At 42.7% G+C, this 18402-nt stretch overlaps 1 protein-coding gene across 15 annotated transcripts in view; it reads left to right on the forward strand.

Moving 5' to 3' along the window:
* Positions 1-18402, forward strand: part of LOC121582898 (neural cell adhesion molecule 1-like) — a 317435-nt gene that overhangs the window by 273595 nt on the left and 25438 nt on the right. For 4 of the 15 annotated variants that reach the window (XM_045222573.1, XM_045222582.1, XM_045222577.1 and 1 more), the window contains 3 exons: positions 3458-3472; positions 10586-10633; positions 15262-15264. The exons of 5 other annotated variants lie outside the window; for them this stretch is intronic. In XM_045222573.1, coding sequence (XP_045078508.1) covers positions 3458-3472; positions 10586-10633; positions 15262-15264 — 66 coding nt within the window. Of the gene's footprint in view, positions 1-3457; positions 3473-7740; positions 7744-10585; positions 10634-15261; positions 15265-18402 lie in introns of all 15 variants that reach the window. 6 more of the 15 variants (XM_045222575.1, XM_045222583.1, XM_045222574.1 and 3 more) reach the window with 5 other exon arrangements.

Consider the following 18402-nt stretch of genomic DNA (forward strand, 5'->3'; position numbering starts at 1 on the left):
TTGTGCTTCTGCTCATGGGATGTTGTTGTTTCTAGAGAGCTAGACAGACCCTGTTTTGCCCCCTTCCCTGGCCCTATATACCACCCCTCCCACCCTCTTTGCTACCTGCAGAAAACGTCTCGTCTCTGTGTCTGTGTGTCTGCATTCTGTCGACACAACTCAAACTTTTTCCACAACATTTTTCGGTTCTTCATGAGGACAACTGTAAAAGTTATCAGAGCATAATCCTTTGTCATTTTGAGATTTTCTCTCGACAGATATTTGATGGCTCAATGAATGATACTACCTAATAATTGATTGAAAGGGGTTTTGTGTGAACATCGCTTTGAAGCATCACTCACTACACAACCATTACTGAAGAATCACTCCGGGAAATTCTTCATAACTTCTGAAGCATAGTGAATTTGGAGTAAAACCATACATTGTGCATTTGCCAGTATAATAGAATGTTAAACCCCTTCCTATAGAATAATGGTATCTTCAGATAAGTCAACACTGAAGGTTTGATATTCTGAATCTCGGATGCAGTCACAAGAGTAAGAACAGGTTGTTTCTGCACATTCTCCCTACGGAAAAATCCAAAAGTTAGGCAGTGAAAATATTGTTATAGAGTAGCACGGGCATAGTTAGAGATAAATGTACTACCTGATTAGCTTATAATTGCTCCTCTTTTTGGCTGTTTTATTAAGGCCACTTTACACAAATTAAGTATGTGGATCGAACTTGTAAGAGCTGCGTAATGAAATAGCATGATATTAATCTGGCGAGATTCACACACTGGTAGCCATCTCAAAACACAGGTGCTGAAGGAATTAGAGCGTTGGAATGGAATAGCGACCCCATCTTTTGTCTTCTCCCTCCTAGTTTGTCAGTCATGTTGAGTGGTGTTGCTGTGCTGGCTAGTAATAAAGGTTTATTCAGTTCTGATTCAACACATTGTGTTTAAGGCATGAATCAGTCTGATTCGGTTCTGCTTCATGCCACGCTTCAATCTGTGCTTTAAACCCTCTGCTTCTGTAGCAACCACCCTTAGCTGCCAGAGGGATGCCTTGTCCTGTTACTTCGTCATTTTGAGCATTGAGTACCTTTATCAGATAAACAGTGATTTCATAATGCTCTGAATGTTTTCCTACCTTAAAAGTACTGTCCAGAATCCTTAAAGGGCAACTCCACCACTTTTTAACCTCATATTCATTATCTCCAGAACCAAACCAGTGTTTAATAATACAGCACATTTCTACGTTCTGTTAAAAAAATTGTTACGTTTAAAGGTTATACCCGATGGCATCATCAAAAGTTAAAACATTTTAAAAACAGTGATTTTCAAACACTGAGATTCGCGGTGGCGTGGTAAGCAAGAAAATACCCTCCCTCTCGCTAGAAACTTGTTGCAGGTTTTGAAAATCCCAGTTTTTCTTACTTTTAATCGTAGCCTGTGATGTCACAGAGAAGCATTTTTTAGGACCTTTCTTCTTATCTTTTTAACCATACAGTGCATTCGGAAAGTATTCAGACCCCTTGACTTTTTCCACATTTTGTTACGTTACAGCCTTATTTTAAAATTGTTTAAATAGTTATTTTCACTCATCAATCTACACACAATACCCATAATGACAAAGCAAAACTGTTTTTTAGAAATTTTAGCAAATGTATATAAAAAAATGAAATATCACATTTACATAAGTATTCAGACCCTTTACTCAGTACTTTGTTGAAGCACCTTTGGCAGCGATTACAGCCTCGAGTCTTCCTGGTTATGACGCTACAAGCTTGGCACACCTGTATTTGGGGAGTTCCTCAAAATTATTCTCTGCAAATACTCTCAAGCTCTGTCAGGTTGTGTGGGGAGCGTCGCTGCACAGCTATTTTCAGGTCTCTCCAGAGATGTTCGATCGGGTTCAAGTCCGGGCTCTGGATGGGCCACTCAAGGACATTCAGAGACTTCCTGCGTTGTCTTGGCTGTGTGCTTAGGGTTGTTGTCCTGTTGGAAGGTAAACTTTCACCCCATTTTGAGGTCCTGAGCGCTCTGGAGCAGGTTTTCATTAAGGATCGCTCTGTACTTTGCTCCGTTCAGCTTTCCCTCGATCCTGACTAGTCTCCCAGTCCCTGCTGCTGAAAAACATCCCAACAGCATGATGCTGCCACCACCATGCTTCACCGTAGGGATGATGCCAGGTTTCCTCCAGACGTGACGCTTGGCATTCCGGCCAAAGAGTTCAATCTTGGTTTCATCAGACCAGAGAATCTTGTTTCTCATGGTCTGAGAGTCCTTTAGGTGCCTTTTGGCAAACACCATGCGGTCTGTCATGTGCCTTTTACTGAGGAGTGGCTTCCGTCTGGCCGCTCTACCATAAAGGCCTGAATGGTTGTCCTTGTGGAAGGTTCTCCCATCTCCACAGAGGAACTCTGGAGCTCTGTCAGAGTGACCATCGGATTCTTGGTCACCTCCCCTGACCAAGGCCCTTCTCCCCCGATTGCTCAGTTTGACCGGGTGGCCAGCTCTAGGAAGAGTCTTGGTGGTTCCAAACTTATTCCATTTAAGAATGATGGAGGTCACTGTGTCCTTGGGGACCTTCAATGCTGCAGAAATCTTTTGGTACCCTTCCCCAGATCTGTGCCTTGACAAAATCCTGTCTCGGATCTCTACGGACAACCATGGCTTGGTTTTTGCTCTGACATGCACTGTCAACTGTGGGACCTTATTTTGACAAGTGTGTGCCTTTCCAAATCATGTCCAATCAATTGAATTTACCACAGGTAGACTCCAGTCAAGTTGTAGAAAATCTCAAGGATGATCAATGGAAACAGGATGCACCTGAGCTCAATTTCTAGTCTCATAGCAAAGGATCTGAATACTTTTATTTTAAATACATTTAAAGAAATGTCTAAAAACCTGTTTTCGCTTTGTCATTATGGGGTATTGTGTGTAGATTGATGAGGACATTTTTTATTTAATCCATTTTAGAATAAGGCTGTAACGTAACAAAATCTGGAAAAAGGGAAGGGGTCTGAATACTTTCCGAATGCACTGTAATGTTAAAAAGATAAGAAGAAAGGTCCTAAAAAATGCTTCTCTGTGACATCACATTTTCACATATGTAGACACTGGTTTGGTGCTGGAGATAATGAATATGAGGTCAAAATGTGAGTTGCCCTTTAACATGCCTAATTGATAATAAGGTACATTGATTAGGTATTATTATTTTATGGCTCATGAGCTCTCTAAATTTAGAATACTTGCAAGGCACATTTTTGTTTTGTTTTACTGGTAATAGATATACACTTTACAAAAGTGAACTATCCCATTATCACTGTCGGTCAGGCTTCGTAGTCAATTCTGAAGTGACAGGACAGTCAATTTCTACCATTCTGTACATTTATGTTCTCATTGTTTCTATTTCTTCTGATTTTGTTCTTCATGTTTACCCATCTATTTTTGTTCAATTGGACTTCTCAGGCTATACTTTCACAAGTAAGTTCTCATCTCCTTTGCATTTTCTTTGACTTTTGTTTTCATTTCTTTTAAACATTTATTTCTGAAATCTTTGTAAAAAAAATACTGAATTACCTATTGGTAGTAGTGTAGATCAGTGTTTCCCAACTCCGGTCCTTGAGTACCCCCAACAGCACACCTTTTTGTTGTAGCCCTGGACAACAACACAGAGGACTGGAGTTGGGAAACACTGATCTGGTGTAGATACATTTATTTTCAACAATTGAATTTGGTCTGTTTTGTTATGTCATTGAATTAAGAATTATACTTGACCATTGCTTCAAAGTTTTGATTGGGGCATTTTGGTAGAGTATTTGCCTTCAAGCATATACTCACACAATATCTCTTGTCTCATAAAACTTTCCAGGCGGCATACCATTTCATTACTCTAATGTGGACTCAGGTTTGTTTTAGTCATGTTGTAGTTTCTAAACACAGACTTTGAGTTTATAATAAGTGAGTGACCATGTACCGTAGCAATCCCATAGTTCCATAGCTCATTTTTAGCCACTTGCTTCTCCCCTGTGACTTGTCCCCATTCCCTTTGTACAGTGAACTGATTGACCCCTGATTCACTACAAATAGTCACTCAGCCCATAGCCAATGCTACAGATACTCAGTAATTAGTATGAACATATGGAGCAATAACAACATGTTGGACAGTGTCATTGCCCATACAGTAGCATTTACAGACAAAGAACTGAGCCGCATTATCGCCCAAAGAGAAATAAAAATATGCAGTGCCATTAGTTTCTCAATGATGACTCATGGTTAATGCGGCACAATTTGAATGTAGCCTTAGAAATCAGCAACAGACAGGATTCAGCCTCAGTTGGGTCTGATAGTTTGTTGCCGTTGTTAAGGCATCCCTAATTCACCAGACAATCTGCTTTTCCTTTGGGTTTATAGCATCTCTGTTCAGCCATGACAGCGTGATGCACCATTACTGAGAAGCCTATTTTCCCCCCTCATAAGACCCTGATACAGAAGGCAGAGAAGCGCAACAAAGACCATATCTCTAAATTATACTGATTCTCTTGGAGGAGATGGATCGCGTCAACTGTTTTTGTTGTGGAGGTTAACCCGCCTGGATTGGAGAGGTGATTGGCGGGATAATGGTCCGAACACTCCAAAGACTCACTTAACATTCATCAGGGCCTGCATGAATAACCAGGAGCCCAGGGTTGTCATAGACTTTAGTCTTCTCTGTTGCTGTATGCAGTTACTGTACTATTTCCAGTCGAAGGGACAACTTGTAAATCTAGTCCAAAGCTGTTGATATTAAATGACATATAATTAAGGAATTATTTCAAAAAGTATAGAGCTAAGTAGATGTATTCTGGTTATACAAGTTAACTAATCTCCTTTAATTAAGTTGTGTGTGCAGGTGTGTATGTCATAGTAGGGACTACAAGATAGGCCATACTGAGTGCTCACATGTATATTTCTGTGTCATGCCATTGTTCTAAGGTCCCGTGTGGCTCAGTTGGTAGAGCATGGCGATTGCAAGACCAGGGTTGTGGGTTCGATTGCCACAGGGGACCAGTATAAAAATGTATGCACTCACTACTGTAAGTTGCTCTGGATAAGAGCATCTGCTAAATGACATAAAACAATTCTACACAGTGTATTCATCAGTTGAGGACAGAAGACAAGTCTTAATTTTGAAATATAGTGACCCGGGTAAAAAAGATGTAAGCCAGGTGTCCGCATAACCTGCAAAGGGATGACCCAATGCTTGAGGTTGCTGTAACTAACCAGAACCCCAGGACATTTCAACCAAAGAGACTACAGCTGAGGACCAGGGGGGTGTAGTCATGGGCACCATGTCGGAGACAGAGGACACTGCCCCATGTATTGAGGTCCACCTGACGACCCACAGAGGGCAGCACGGGTGTCCAATGTAACACAGCTGTTCCTGTAGCAGGGCCCCTCCTTGTTGCCATGACCACACTGAGCCTCCCTCCAGCCAAGGCAACAGAGACCCTGTGACCCATGGCAATAGCCCTGAGGACAACATTGTAGATGGCATGGATGAGGGGCTCTTTAACTTTGTAGGTGGAGTCACCAGTGAGCCAGCCATAGTGGTCGAGGCTGAGGTGGTGAAGGAACTATGGAGACCCCTGAATCATAGACTGTTCTAACATCAGCAACCGCACCTCAAATTACTTGTACAACACCAGCTACCTCACAAAATGCTCTCTACACACTCAGAGGCTGGCAAATGGAGATCACTGGCAGCCTAACCAACAGCAGTCCAGCTGGTGACCTGACGTAATTGGACAGTGAGTACACCTTTCTAAGGGATGTCTCAGCCTCTCTTAGCATTTTTCAACTAATTAGTTTTTCAGAATTTTTTTTAACATGATTTAGGAGCCTTGGCTAGGGCACCGCAGAAACTTGGCTACAAATACCTCAGCTGCATCTTTGCTTTTATGCAATTGCATAGACATTTTTTTTAATTGGTTCTTTTTTTGTTGTCCTGTTTTTGTAATCTTACACCATTTTCGGTATATCCAATTGGTAGTTACGACCTTGTCTCATTACTGCAACTCCCCAATGGGCTCAGGAAAGGCGAAGGTCAAGACATGCTGCTTCTAAACCCGGAAGACTGATGACCGAAGTCAGCTTGCAGGCGCCTGGCCCGCCACAAGGAGTCGCTAGAGCCAAGGAAAGCCCCCCTAGGCAAACCCTTCCCTAACTCAGACGGCTTTGGCCAATTGGGGCTCCCGGTCACTGCCGGCTGTGGCGCCTCAGCACTGTGATGCAGTGCCTTAGACCTCTGCGCCACTCGGGAGGCCATTCAATTGGTTCTTATCTAGCTAGCCAAAATGTCATTACATTTACATTTACATTTACGTCATTTAGCAGACGCTCTTATCCAGAGCGACTTACAAATAGGTGCATTCACCCTATAGCCAGTGGGATAACCACTTTACAATATCTTATTTTATTTTATTATTATTATTATTTTATTTTTTTAGGGGGGGGGGGGTAGAAGGATTACTTTATCCTATCCCAGGTATTCCTTAAAGAGGTGGGGTTTCAAATGTCTCCGGAAGGTGGTGAGTGACTCCGCTGTCCTGGCGTCGTGAGGGAGCTTGTTCCACCATTGGGGTGCCAGAGCAGCGAACAGTTTTGACTGGGCTGAGCGGGAACTATGCTTCCGCAGAGGAAGGGGAGCCAGCAGGCCAGAGGTGGATGAACGCAATGCCCTCGTTTGGATGTAGGGACTGATCAGAGCCTGAAGGTACAGAGGTGCCGATCCCCTCACAGCTCCATAGGCAAGCACCATGGTCTTGTAACAGATGCGAGCTTCAACTGGAAGCCAGTGGAGTGTGCGGAGGAGCGGGGTGACGTGAGAGAACTTGGGAAGGTTGAACACCAGACGGGCTGCGGCATTCTGGATGAGTTGTAGGGGTTTAATGGCACAGGCAGGGAGCCCAGCCAACAGCGAGTTGCAGTAATCCAGACGGGAGATGACAAGTGCCTGGATTAGGACCTGTGCCGCTTCCTGTGTAAGGCAGGGTCGTACTCTCCGAATGTTGTAGAGCATGAACCTGCAGGATCGGGTCACCGCCTTGATGTTAGCGGAGAACGACAGGGTGTTGTCCAGGGTCACGCCAAGGCTCTTCGCACTCTGGGAGGAGGACACAATGGAGTTGTCAACCGTGATGGCGAGATCATGGAACGGGCAGTCCTTCCCCGGGAGGAAGAGCAGCTCCGTCTTGCCAAGGTTCAGCTTGAGGTGGTGATCCGTCATCCATACTGATATGTCTGCCAGACATGCAGAGATGCGATTCGCCACCTGGTTATCAGAAGGGGGGAAAGGAGAAGATTAGTTGTGTATCGTCAGCGTAGCAATGATAGGAGAGGCCATGTGAGGATATGACAGAGCCAAGTGACTTGGTGTATAGGGAGAATAGGAGAGGGCCTAGAACTGAGCCCTGGGGGACACCAGTGGTGAGAGCACGTGGTGCGGAGACAGCTTCTCGCCACGCCACTTGGTAGGAGCGACCGGTCAGGTAGGACGCGATCCAGGAGTGAGCCGCGCCGGAGATGCCCAGCTCGGAGAGGGTGGAGAGGAGGATCTGATGGTTCACAGTATCAAAGGCAGCAGACAGGTCTAGAAGGACAAGAGCAGAGGAGAGAGAGTTAGCTTTAGCAGTGCGGAGAGCCTCCGTGACACAGAGAAGAGCAGTCTCAGTTGAATGACCAGTCCTGAAACCTGACTGGTTTGGATCAAGAAGGTCATTCTGAGAGAGATAGCAAGAGAGTTGGCTAAAGACGGCACGCTCAATAGTTTTGGAAAGAAAAGAAAAGAAGGGATACTGGTCTGTAGTTGTTGACATCAGTGGGATCGAGTGTTGGTTTTTTGAGAAGGGGTGCAACTCTTGCTCTCTTGAAGACGGAAGGGACATAGCCAGCGGTCAAGGATGAGTTGATCAGCGAGGTGAGGTAGGGGAGAAGGTCACCGGAGATGGTCTGGAAAAGAGAGGAGGGGATGGGGTCAAGCGGGCAGGTTGTTGGGCGGCCTGCAGTCACAAGTCGCAAGATTTTATCTGGAGAGAGAGGGGAGAAAGAAGTCAAAGCATAGGGTAGGGCAGTGTGAGCAGGACCAGCAGTGTCATTAGACTTAACAAACGAGGATCGGATGTCGTCAACCTTCTTTTCAAAGTGGTTGACGAAGTCATCCACAGAGAGAGGAGGAGGGGGGGATTCAGCAGGGAGGAGAATGTGGCAAAGAGCTTCCTAGGGTTAGAGGCAGATGCTTGGAATTTAGAGTGGTAGAAAGTGGCCTTAGCAGCAGAAACAGATGAAGAAAATGTAGAGAGGAGGGAGGAAAAGATGCCAGGTCGGCAGGGAGTTTAGTTTTCTTCCATTTCCGCTCCGCTGTCCGGAGCTCTGTTCTGTGAGCTCGCAATGAGTCATCAAGCCACGGAGCTGGAGGGGAGGACCGAGCCGGCCGGGAGGATAGGGGACACAGAGAGTCAAAGGATGCAGAAAGGGAGGAGAGGAGGGTTGAGGAGGCAGAATCAGGAGATTGGAGGGAGAAGGATTGAGCAGAGGTAAGAGATGATAGGATGGAAGAGGAGAGAGTAGTGGGAGAGAGAGAGCAAAGGTTGCGGCGGCGCATTACCATCTGTGTAGGGGCAGAGTGAGTAGTGTTGGAGGAGAGCGAGAGAGAAAAGGATACAAAGTAGTGGTCGGAGACATGGAGGGGAGTTGCAGTGAGATTAGTAGAAGAGCAGCATCTAGTAAAGATGAGGTCAAGCGTATTGCCTGCCTTGTGAGTAGGGGGGGACGGTGAGAGGGTGAGGTCAAAAGAGGAGAGGAGTGGAAAGAAGGAGGCAGAGAGAAATGAGTCAAATGTAGACGTAGGGAGGTTGAAATCCCCCAAAACTGTGAGGGATGAGCCATCCTCAGGAAAGGAACTTATCAAGGCGTCAAGCTCATTGATGAACTCTCCAAGGGAACCTGGAGGGCGATAGATGACAAGGATATTAAGCTTAAATGGGCTAGTGACTGTGACAGCATGAAATTCAAATGAGGAGATAGACAGAGGGAGGGGAAAAATGAGAATTCCTTGGGGAGATGAGGATTCTGTTGCAACACCCTCTCCCCAATGGTCAGACGAGGAGAGAGCAGTAGGAGTAGCAGTGTTAGAAATAATTAAAAGGTTAAGACGTTTTTTTTCCCTTAAGTATTTTTTCCAGTTTTCTCAAAACATATTATCTGCCCTGGAATTTACCACAAATATGTGGTTTGCAATATCTGTGCATTGCCAGACAAAGTTGCTGGCCTGCTCATGCAAGACAGATTATCACTCAATTTCTCACCGTTGAAACAACTCTATTGTGAGTTTCTGATTGTACTTCTGTTTCAAGCAGTGTGATGCTTCTTTGCAAAGTCGATGGCTTATGAGCGGTTCTTGCAAATATCATGTCAAAAGCAGACATGCTTTTTTTCCAAATATTTGTGGAGTGGATTATTGCTTTCTGCAATGCTGCACTACTTTCAAATGTAAAATGTTTCTCCTTTTAAATTGACAGTGTCTACCAAGCCTTTTTCACTCTGGGTGGAATTGTTCTGTCAATGGCCACAATGTTGCTTTTATCACTTTAGTGTCTTTGTCTGCCATAACATTTCTCACCTCATTTGTATCTAAGGAAAGCCTGACACCCCTGAAGCAACAACTCAGGTTACCTTAGACAGTTCTACCCCCACTTATGTACAAACAGAGCCTAGCAAGCTAGGCTGATTTGTACATTGATAGTCTATTTTATGGTTCATTTACACAATATGCTTTTGTCACTAATAACACGATTTGTGTCATACAAGAGAACAGTTTCTCATCTCACTCTTTTCAGCTGAGTAACAATGATACATTGTTCATTGAGACATCATGAGTCTTTGCACAAATCTGTGGTTCTTATAAGGACACCTACCTTGTGGGTAATGACTCATGATTATCTTGACAAATCAGCTTGGTTGGAATGAAATTAGTTTGTTGATAAAGTGGGTTCAATTCTATTGAGGATTGTCGAATAATGACCAACAGCTATTCCACCTGCTTCAAACAAGCCTTGTGAAAACTAATCTGCCCTTAGGAATTTCATGTGGGGAAGTCAATTATGTATTTAGAATTTATGTGCTACCTTTTTTGAATATAAATACGGACAATGATTTTATGTGTGAAACTTTAGTTTATTGCTGTACAATGTAGATTCCAGCTGATTTTACTGATAAAACACAGTAAAATACACTGCTCTACATTCCATGGTAGAAGCATCTCAGATAATGGTATGAGCAGACCTGTGATATTACACATTCTTATGATGAATGTGATGTTGTACTGTACATCATAATTTTAAAGTGCTCTTGTTCATGAGGTGTTTCATGCTGCTCAGCATAAGCCTTATGTCAAAGTCGAAATGACTCTCTGTGGTGTGTTGGTGCCAGTGGATGACTGATGTGCACCGAGGCGGTGCTCTGCCATCAGAACGTCCAGTCGTCTGTAACACTAACGACTGGCACTGCCCTCTCTGGGCAATCACGGGCACCTCTCACCATGTTTTCACCATCTTGCAGTTTCGTCAGTGACACCAACCTTCATTCCTTCAACAAGTGCAGCCCTTAGTGAGTATGCCGGCAGTGTGTGGTGTGTCTCTCTCTACCCCCCAATCTCCCTCTCTATGTCTGCTTGGTCTCACCACTGCTTAGTGCTACGTCATCGCTCTTTAGAGAGAACCGATGTAGTGACAAGGAGCTACTGATATACTGTTATTAGTTAAAGGGATGTGATACAGAGAGACAGTCACTGACTCTACTCACTGCCTCAATCCTTAGTAGAGTTCTACTGACTAATCTCAGCCTGCGAGAAACAGATTGCCCCTCTACTGCCTCTACTATTTCCCTGTAATTTCCTTCCAAGGAACGCATGTATTAATCAGCAATATTCATACCACTGTGCATTTAGCATCGGCCCCCACAGTTTGCCGTGCGTTTGATTTAGAGTGAATTTAGAGTGGAAACTTCCGATTGGGTTTTACAGACATTATTTATTTCGAAACAGTGCAGCATGCAGCGTACGTCTGATTAGGGGATTGATCACTGTAACATTAACGAACACTGCTGCATGTTGTCTAATTAGTCTAAAGAAGGAAGTTACCATCCTGCCATTAACTAACATCGCCACCATTAGCGTTAGCGCACCTAGAGCTTCTCTGCCCTTTAGATATATAGCTAGTCTCCTCATTCTGTACATGCCATTCTCTGTCTCTCTTCCTGTCTGTGTGTCTGTGGCTCCTCTGCTAAGCCAGGTGCTATGTTTGAACACTCTTCTAAGATGTAGGCAGCTGCCTCCCCTTCTCTCTTTCCCCTGGTGGCTATGGTATTGACAGTGACGTCAGGTAACATTCCGGGTGTTCCACGGGTAACCATTACAGCGTGCATTACATATACCTGTCGAGAATAAGGGATTGGTTTGACAGACAGCGAGGTGAGACAGAGATTATTTTGACAGACCGGGGGTTTTTGAAAGATAACCATTCTGTGATTTCAAAAAGAGAGGATGACAGTGTCTGCTACTTACAATTGGACAGTGTTGCCCTGCCGTCAGCATGTTGTGCTCTGAAGGATGGCTATAGGGATAATACAGTAAACAACATGAAGATCAGACCTCATAGAAAAAACACAGTAGGACTTTGATTTTACCAATATCTTAAACAAACTTATGAATACCAAACAGTAGGGATGTTAATCCGTCCTAACATAACTCCTGTGACTCATTAAAAGAGAAGGATGGAAAGAGAAAACGGGAGGGATAAAATAAAAAGAATGAGAGGCATGGATAAGCAACTTCCTTTTATAAGATAAAGCTATGTTATCTTATAGAATTGTACTGAGACTCATTGTTGTTGATGACACTTACTGATGAGATTATTTTGAATTGACTAGGAAAGTTGTGGTTTGTTTGCAGGATAGATAGTCTTAATTAGGATTTTGAAGTTCCCACATTTGTAATCTTGTCATATGTTTAATTCTCTTAAGAATTTGTCTACATACATGTTTGGGAAGTGTAAATCAGGTGTCCCTAAAGTATTGTTAGGATGAGCATGGCTGATTTGATTGGCTGAACGTTTTGAAGCTGCTATGGGTCAACATAGGGCCCTCATGTACAGTATGTTTGTGTTCGATGTGTGTGCGTGTGTGTGTATGTGCTATGTGTCTGTCAAATTGCTGGTATCTGTCTACTATAGAAAATATAAGGAAACCTGAGGAACTATTTTGTAGGTCATGTGCCAAGTTTATTTCTAGGCTAACCAATCTAAATCAAATAACAGCTCTAATATAACAGTTCTCTATTAGTTACTAATTAGATTTTGACTCACCTGTAGAATATGAAGTTGGTGTGCATATAAGGTCTATGTAATTCATATGAAAAGATTTAGTCATTAATCAATACTGATTGCCTTCATGTGTGATTAGTATTCTAGTTGGCTAAATGTGAAATATGACATGAGGAATTAGCCCTTAAGGCTTCAGGTGTATAAACATGTGTGCATACGTTATACAGTGAGGGAAAAAATTATTTGATCCCCTGCTGATTTTGTACGTTTGCCCACTGACAAAGAAATGATCAGTCTATAATTTTAATGGTAGGTTTATTTGAACAGTGAGAGACAGAATAACAACAACAAAATCCAGAAAAACGCATGTCAAAAATGTTATAAATTGATTTGCATTTTAATGAGGGAAATAAGTATTTGACCCCTCTGCAAAACATGACAGTACTTGGTGGCAAAACCCTTGTTGGCAATCACAGAGGTCAGACGTTTCTTGTAGTTGGCCACCAGGTTTGCACACATCTCAGGAGGGATTTTGTCCCATTCCTCTTTGCAGATCTTCTCCAAGTCATTAAGGTTTCGAGGCTGACGTTTGGCAACTCGAACCTTCAGCTCCCTCCACAGATTTTCTATGGGATTAAGGTCTGGAGACTGGCTAGGCCACTCCAGGACCTTAATGTGCTTCTTCTTGAGCCACTCCTTTGTTGCTTTGGCCGTGTGTTTTGGGTCGTTGTCATGCTGGAATACCCATCCACGACCCATTTTCAATGCCCTGGCTGAGGGAAGGAGGTTCTCACCCAAGATTTGACGGTACATGGCCCCGTCCATCGTCCCTTTGATGCAGTGAAGTTGTCCTGTCCCCTTAGCAGAAAAACACCCCCAAAGCATAATGTTTCCACCTCCATGTTTGACGGTGGGGATGGTGTTCTTGGGGTCATAGGCAGCATTCCTCCTCCTCCAAACACGGCGAGTTGAGTTGATGCCAAAGAGCTCCATTTTGGTCTCATCTGACCACAACAATTTCACCCAGTTCTCATCTGAATCATTCAGATGTTCATTGGCAAACTTCAGACGGGCATGTATATGTGCTTTCTTGAGCAGGGGGACCTTGCGGGCGCTGCAGGATTTTAGTCCTTCACGGCGTAGTATGTTACCTATTGTTTTCTTGGTGACTATGGTCCCAGCTGCCTTGAGATCATTGACAAGATCCTCCCGTGTAGTTCTGGGCTGATTCCTCACCGTTCTCATGATCATTGCAACTCCACGAGGTGATATCTTGCATGGAGCCCCAGGCCGAGGGAGATTGACAGTTATTTTGTGTTTCTTCCATTTGCACCAACTGTTGTCACCTTCTCACCAAGCTGCTTGGCGATGGTCTTGTAGCCCATTCCAGCCTTGTGTAGGTCTACAATCTTGTCCCTGACATTCTTGGAGAGCTCTTTGGTCTTGGCCATGGTGGAGAGTTTGGAATCTGATTGATTGATTGCTTCTGTGGACAGGTGTCTTTTATACAGGTAACAAGTTGAGATTAGGAGCACTCCCTTTAAGAGTGTGCTTCTAATCTCAGCTCGTTACCTGTATAAAAGACACCTGGGAGCGAGAAATCTTTCTGATTGAGAGGGGGTCAAATACTTATTTCCCTCATTAAAATGCAAATCAATTTATAACGTTTTTGACATGCGTTTTTCTGGATTTTGTTGTTGTTATTCTGTCTCTCACTGTTCAAATAAACCTACCATTAAAATTATAGACTGGTCATTTCTTTGTCAGTGGGCAAATGTACAAAATCAGCAGGGGATCAAATACTTTTTTCCCTCACTGTATGTATTTGACACCAGGTAATTGGAGTAAGTATGTTTTATGTCTAGTGGTGTGTTTAGAATTCATAAAATGAAGTTCAGAGTCCACTCTGTGTTGCTGTAATTCATGTTTCTTTCCTCTATAAACATATTGAGCATCATTTCTTAAAGTATGGGACTTTATACTATGGTATGGGTTTACACTGCATTCTCATACATCGAGGCCATATATTTTGACAATATGGCCTCAGAGATACATTATGCAGTTGTACAATGTGTGACTGAAGGTGAAATGTGTCCCAAATACTTTAACCACCCCCCCCTCTCTCCTCCTCCTCCCCAATGCTTAATATGGTCATACAGTAGTTGTCATACCGGTATACCATATTTCGTTGCGCATGTAACATTTTACAATGTGCTTTGTCAATCAGTATTGTCAATACTGCAGAGTTTCCTCTGTTTTTCTTTTCTTTTACACAACTGTCTTGGTTGGAGCCAAAATGTTCAACGTATACAGACAACAAGGCTCTATGAAGACCCTTTAAGGTCAAAAGCCAAAGTATATGCGACAGTCTTATACAAAGCCGCTATTTTTCTAGTAGAAATAGTATCAAAAACTGATATTCTCATTAATTCCAGTCCAGAGGAAATACTGTTTCAACGAAAGATGCATGAGGCAATTTTAGACATTTCATGGAATTGGCATCCAGTTCCCGCAAAAACATTACAGTGATAAATCCTAGCCTATATGAGCTAACTTATTTCTGGTCATGACATATCTATTGAATACACTAAAAACCTGCACTTGATGTCCTAAAATGCTTCATGTATCTAATTGCTGTACATGTTTTCTATGTCTATTTGATGTGTAAAGAAGTTCTGCTCTGAACTTGTGTATTTCTTTTTGTCATTTGTGTTTCTGTTTTGTATCATTTTGTCTTTAACGTTATTTTTGTTTTGTTCCTTACCCATGTTTACATCATTTAAAAAATGTTTTGTATTTCCCATGTGACCCCCCCCACTCCACTTTTCTTTCAACCAATCATGTGCGTGCGTATCATATGACTTTGTCATGTGGCTCTTGCATGGTGCTGATGATGTCGTCTTCACTGGTGAACAGAAGGTAATTTTTTGTTCTATTTGGTCCGATTCATATTATAGGGCAATAGATCAGCCATTGAACAGATTTTTACTTTTGGTCAACCTGCATTCTATCTACCTCATCTCATCTCCAACCATATTAACACAATTATATGTAGATGTGTGTGCTTACTTGGTATCCCACTAACAGAGGGTATAATTCAAAAAAAGAGAAGTGCAGAGGATATTTCCCTCATTGTCTTCTTAGAAGCTATAGCTAAGCCACATAATATATTAGATATGTTATATAGCTAGCTATCAGTGAGCGTTACATAATGTAGTTGGAAATAAGCAAAGGGTTGACCTCTAGCCGGATATTTTATATATATTTTTTTTGGTGCCTAAGGTGCCATTGTCACCTCCCATGGCTATCATATGCAAACAGAACATATATTTTTTAATGTACTTTTTTGTTGCCAAATCACATAATCTCAATCACAATAGCAGTGTTGAAACCATCACCTTTGGCAACTGCATCGCACGCTCATTGAATTGTATTGACCTTTTCAGACTGTCTCCCAGAATGCTTTTCTGAACCGACTAACAGTGGTATTCACTCCACATTACTGCATGCATGCATGTTCACTCCTCTTTCCTTCAACTCCTTCGTTTTCTTTACTGTCTCACCAGACAGAAAGTTCTGGCTTGTCTGCATGTCTGTCCTGTCTGTCTGTCGGTCTGTTTTTGTCTTCCAGAGTGCCTTTGTGTTATTCACATGTATTGATACTGACTGAAAAATGACAGTCCCATTCACAATTCATGAGTCCTTTAACCCATCTGGTGTGACAATAAACTTTCATTGCATTTGGGCACAGCAAACCAATAAGGTCATTGGTTCACACATGCAGGGATGTTTTTAAAGAGCTGAAAAAGTGAATAAGAATTAGGGTGATTCAGAACAGGAAGGTTTATTTACACAACATTTCCTTGATATCAATGTCAGTTCATGTCAGTTTGAGTAAAGGATCTGACACATCAAACATTTGTCTGATGTAACGTTCAGAAATTGATATGAAGTATACGTACACTACTGTGCAGACAAACTTAGAGTAATACTATCTGTACAATATTTACATCAGGTTTAACTAGATAAGAACACTTTTGGGGAGACCAATAGAAAGTTGAGTTATTGTTGCATCAGATGACAATGGGAACGATCATGGGACTGTCACAAATTGATGTATCAAAATATACCTGAATCACTACATATTGAATAAAAGCAGCATTTGCACGATAGAGCATGTTTTTGTTAATATCTCTAATTCACAGATAACCCTAATGGCTCTTCTTTCTTCTTAGCATTTGAAGATTCCTCACCTAACTGGGAATGATGCTCATGACTGGATAAACTATGAATATAACTCTCTGTACATGCCACTGTTTTGACTGGTTTTGGTTATCACTAACTCTGTTTATTTCAATTCCAGCATCAAATCATGCTTACTGCAATACTTTTGAGTCCAATGCATTTTGGAGGAGAATTTAATCAGATAATCACCTGAGATCAAGATCAAGTGCCTTCACGCATGTCTGATTGACTAATTGTGTAATCACCACTGAAATGAATGTTTGAAGTGTCATTAATTAACAAGATGCAACGTCAATTTAAATTTAGAATACAACCGTAAAAAATATACAACAGTTAAACTGCAGACATGTTCTTTTATACATTTTGTGAATTATTGAAGTTTGAGAAAATTAAAGACGGTACTCACTTTTTCAGGGCCAAGGTAGAGGATAAATAGGAGCAGACACTGGAAAATATTATCCAATCATAGGGTTCAATCAGGCTGAAGTCAGGGAGCTTTAGGCCAAGATCCACTGGATAGCGTGGGCAAAAGTGGAGCAGGTTTCATCTGTCTGTCTCTCACCCTATTATTTCTTATCGTTCTTATCTCATTTTGGCTGAAGTCAAAGGAGACGATGCAAACAGACTTCCAGGCTGGAGTATAGTTGTCCAACATTAATATTCCATGCTGCACTTCCATGGGTTTCGTTGAGAATGCCTGGCAGCATTGCTGTTGTCTGCTGCTCTTTCACTTCCCTCTGTGGGAATGACCCGCTCTCAGAGTTCATTGGTGGATAAATATCATCAGGGTGATCAAGGGGAACAATGTACCCAGTGTGACTGAAGGTCGGGGCGTCTGGCTGCAACATTTCAGAAGAAAACATAAAATCGGGACAGTAAATAATCTCCATTGATCTCAGCCAAAAACAAACAAATCAGTGTGCATTGCAGATGTGCTGCAGCAGCCATTTGAAACCTGATATCACCTTTGGGCAGTTAGTGATGGTGTGTAGTAGAATACTGGAGCTGTATGTAACATGCTGTGTTCTGCTAGTTATTTTAATAGCATATTCACACTGCTAACTGTGTGTAACCAATGTTCCCATGATTATTGAGTTATGGTGATTAGAGTCTCCTCCCTATACCCTCTGTGACTGAGGTGTCATGGCTGTAAATGTGAACGCTAACATCATTAGGCACACTCAAAAGGCAAACACACACACACTGTACACACGCTGGAACGCACCGACCCTCCCCTCCCAATGGACCATGATAATGTTATTAAATGTAATAGAGTAACATGTCCAATCAAGACGAGGAGGCTAATTAGCCTATTCCCTTTGTCTGCAGAAGAGGCCATGTAACGAGCTGCTCCTGAAGGATAATTATTATCTCCCCATTGGCTCCCTCCCTCACCCCACCGCCCACTGCCCTCACTGTCCCTCCATCATAAAACCGTCCTTGAGTCTATGAGGGGCAAGACTTAATTTTATCTTCTTGGAACGTCCTCTGCCACTGCCACCGTAAAAACAGTCAATTTGTTCTCCAGATGTACTACATTTAAAGCAGTACATACACAAAAACCAGAGGCAAGGGATTGAAATGAAGTGAGAATCCCACAGTGCCTTGGGCTTGTTAAGAATTATAATCCCACTCCTGAAGCGAGGGCAGACTGATGATGTAGGCTGGTTCTCCGACAATGGGAGTTAATGAGGGACAGCTGCATTCAGCCATGCCACCTAGGTTAAGGGCCCTGGGCAGGAGACTGAGCTGAGCATGTAGGCTGTTGCCATGGTAACTGACTGACCGCTGTGTCCCGTTATGGCCTGTGTA

Source organism: Coregonus clupeaformis, chromosome 9, assembly GCF_020615455.1.
Source record: "Coregonus clupeaformis isolate EN_2021a chromosome 9, ASM2061545v1, whole genome shotgun sequence".
Taxonomy (NCBI): domain Eukaryota; kingdom Metazoa; phylum Chordata; class Actinopteri; order Salmoniformes; family Salmonidae; genus Coregonus; species Coregonus clupeaformis.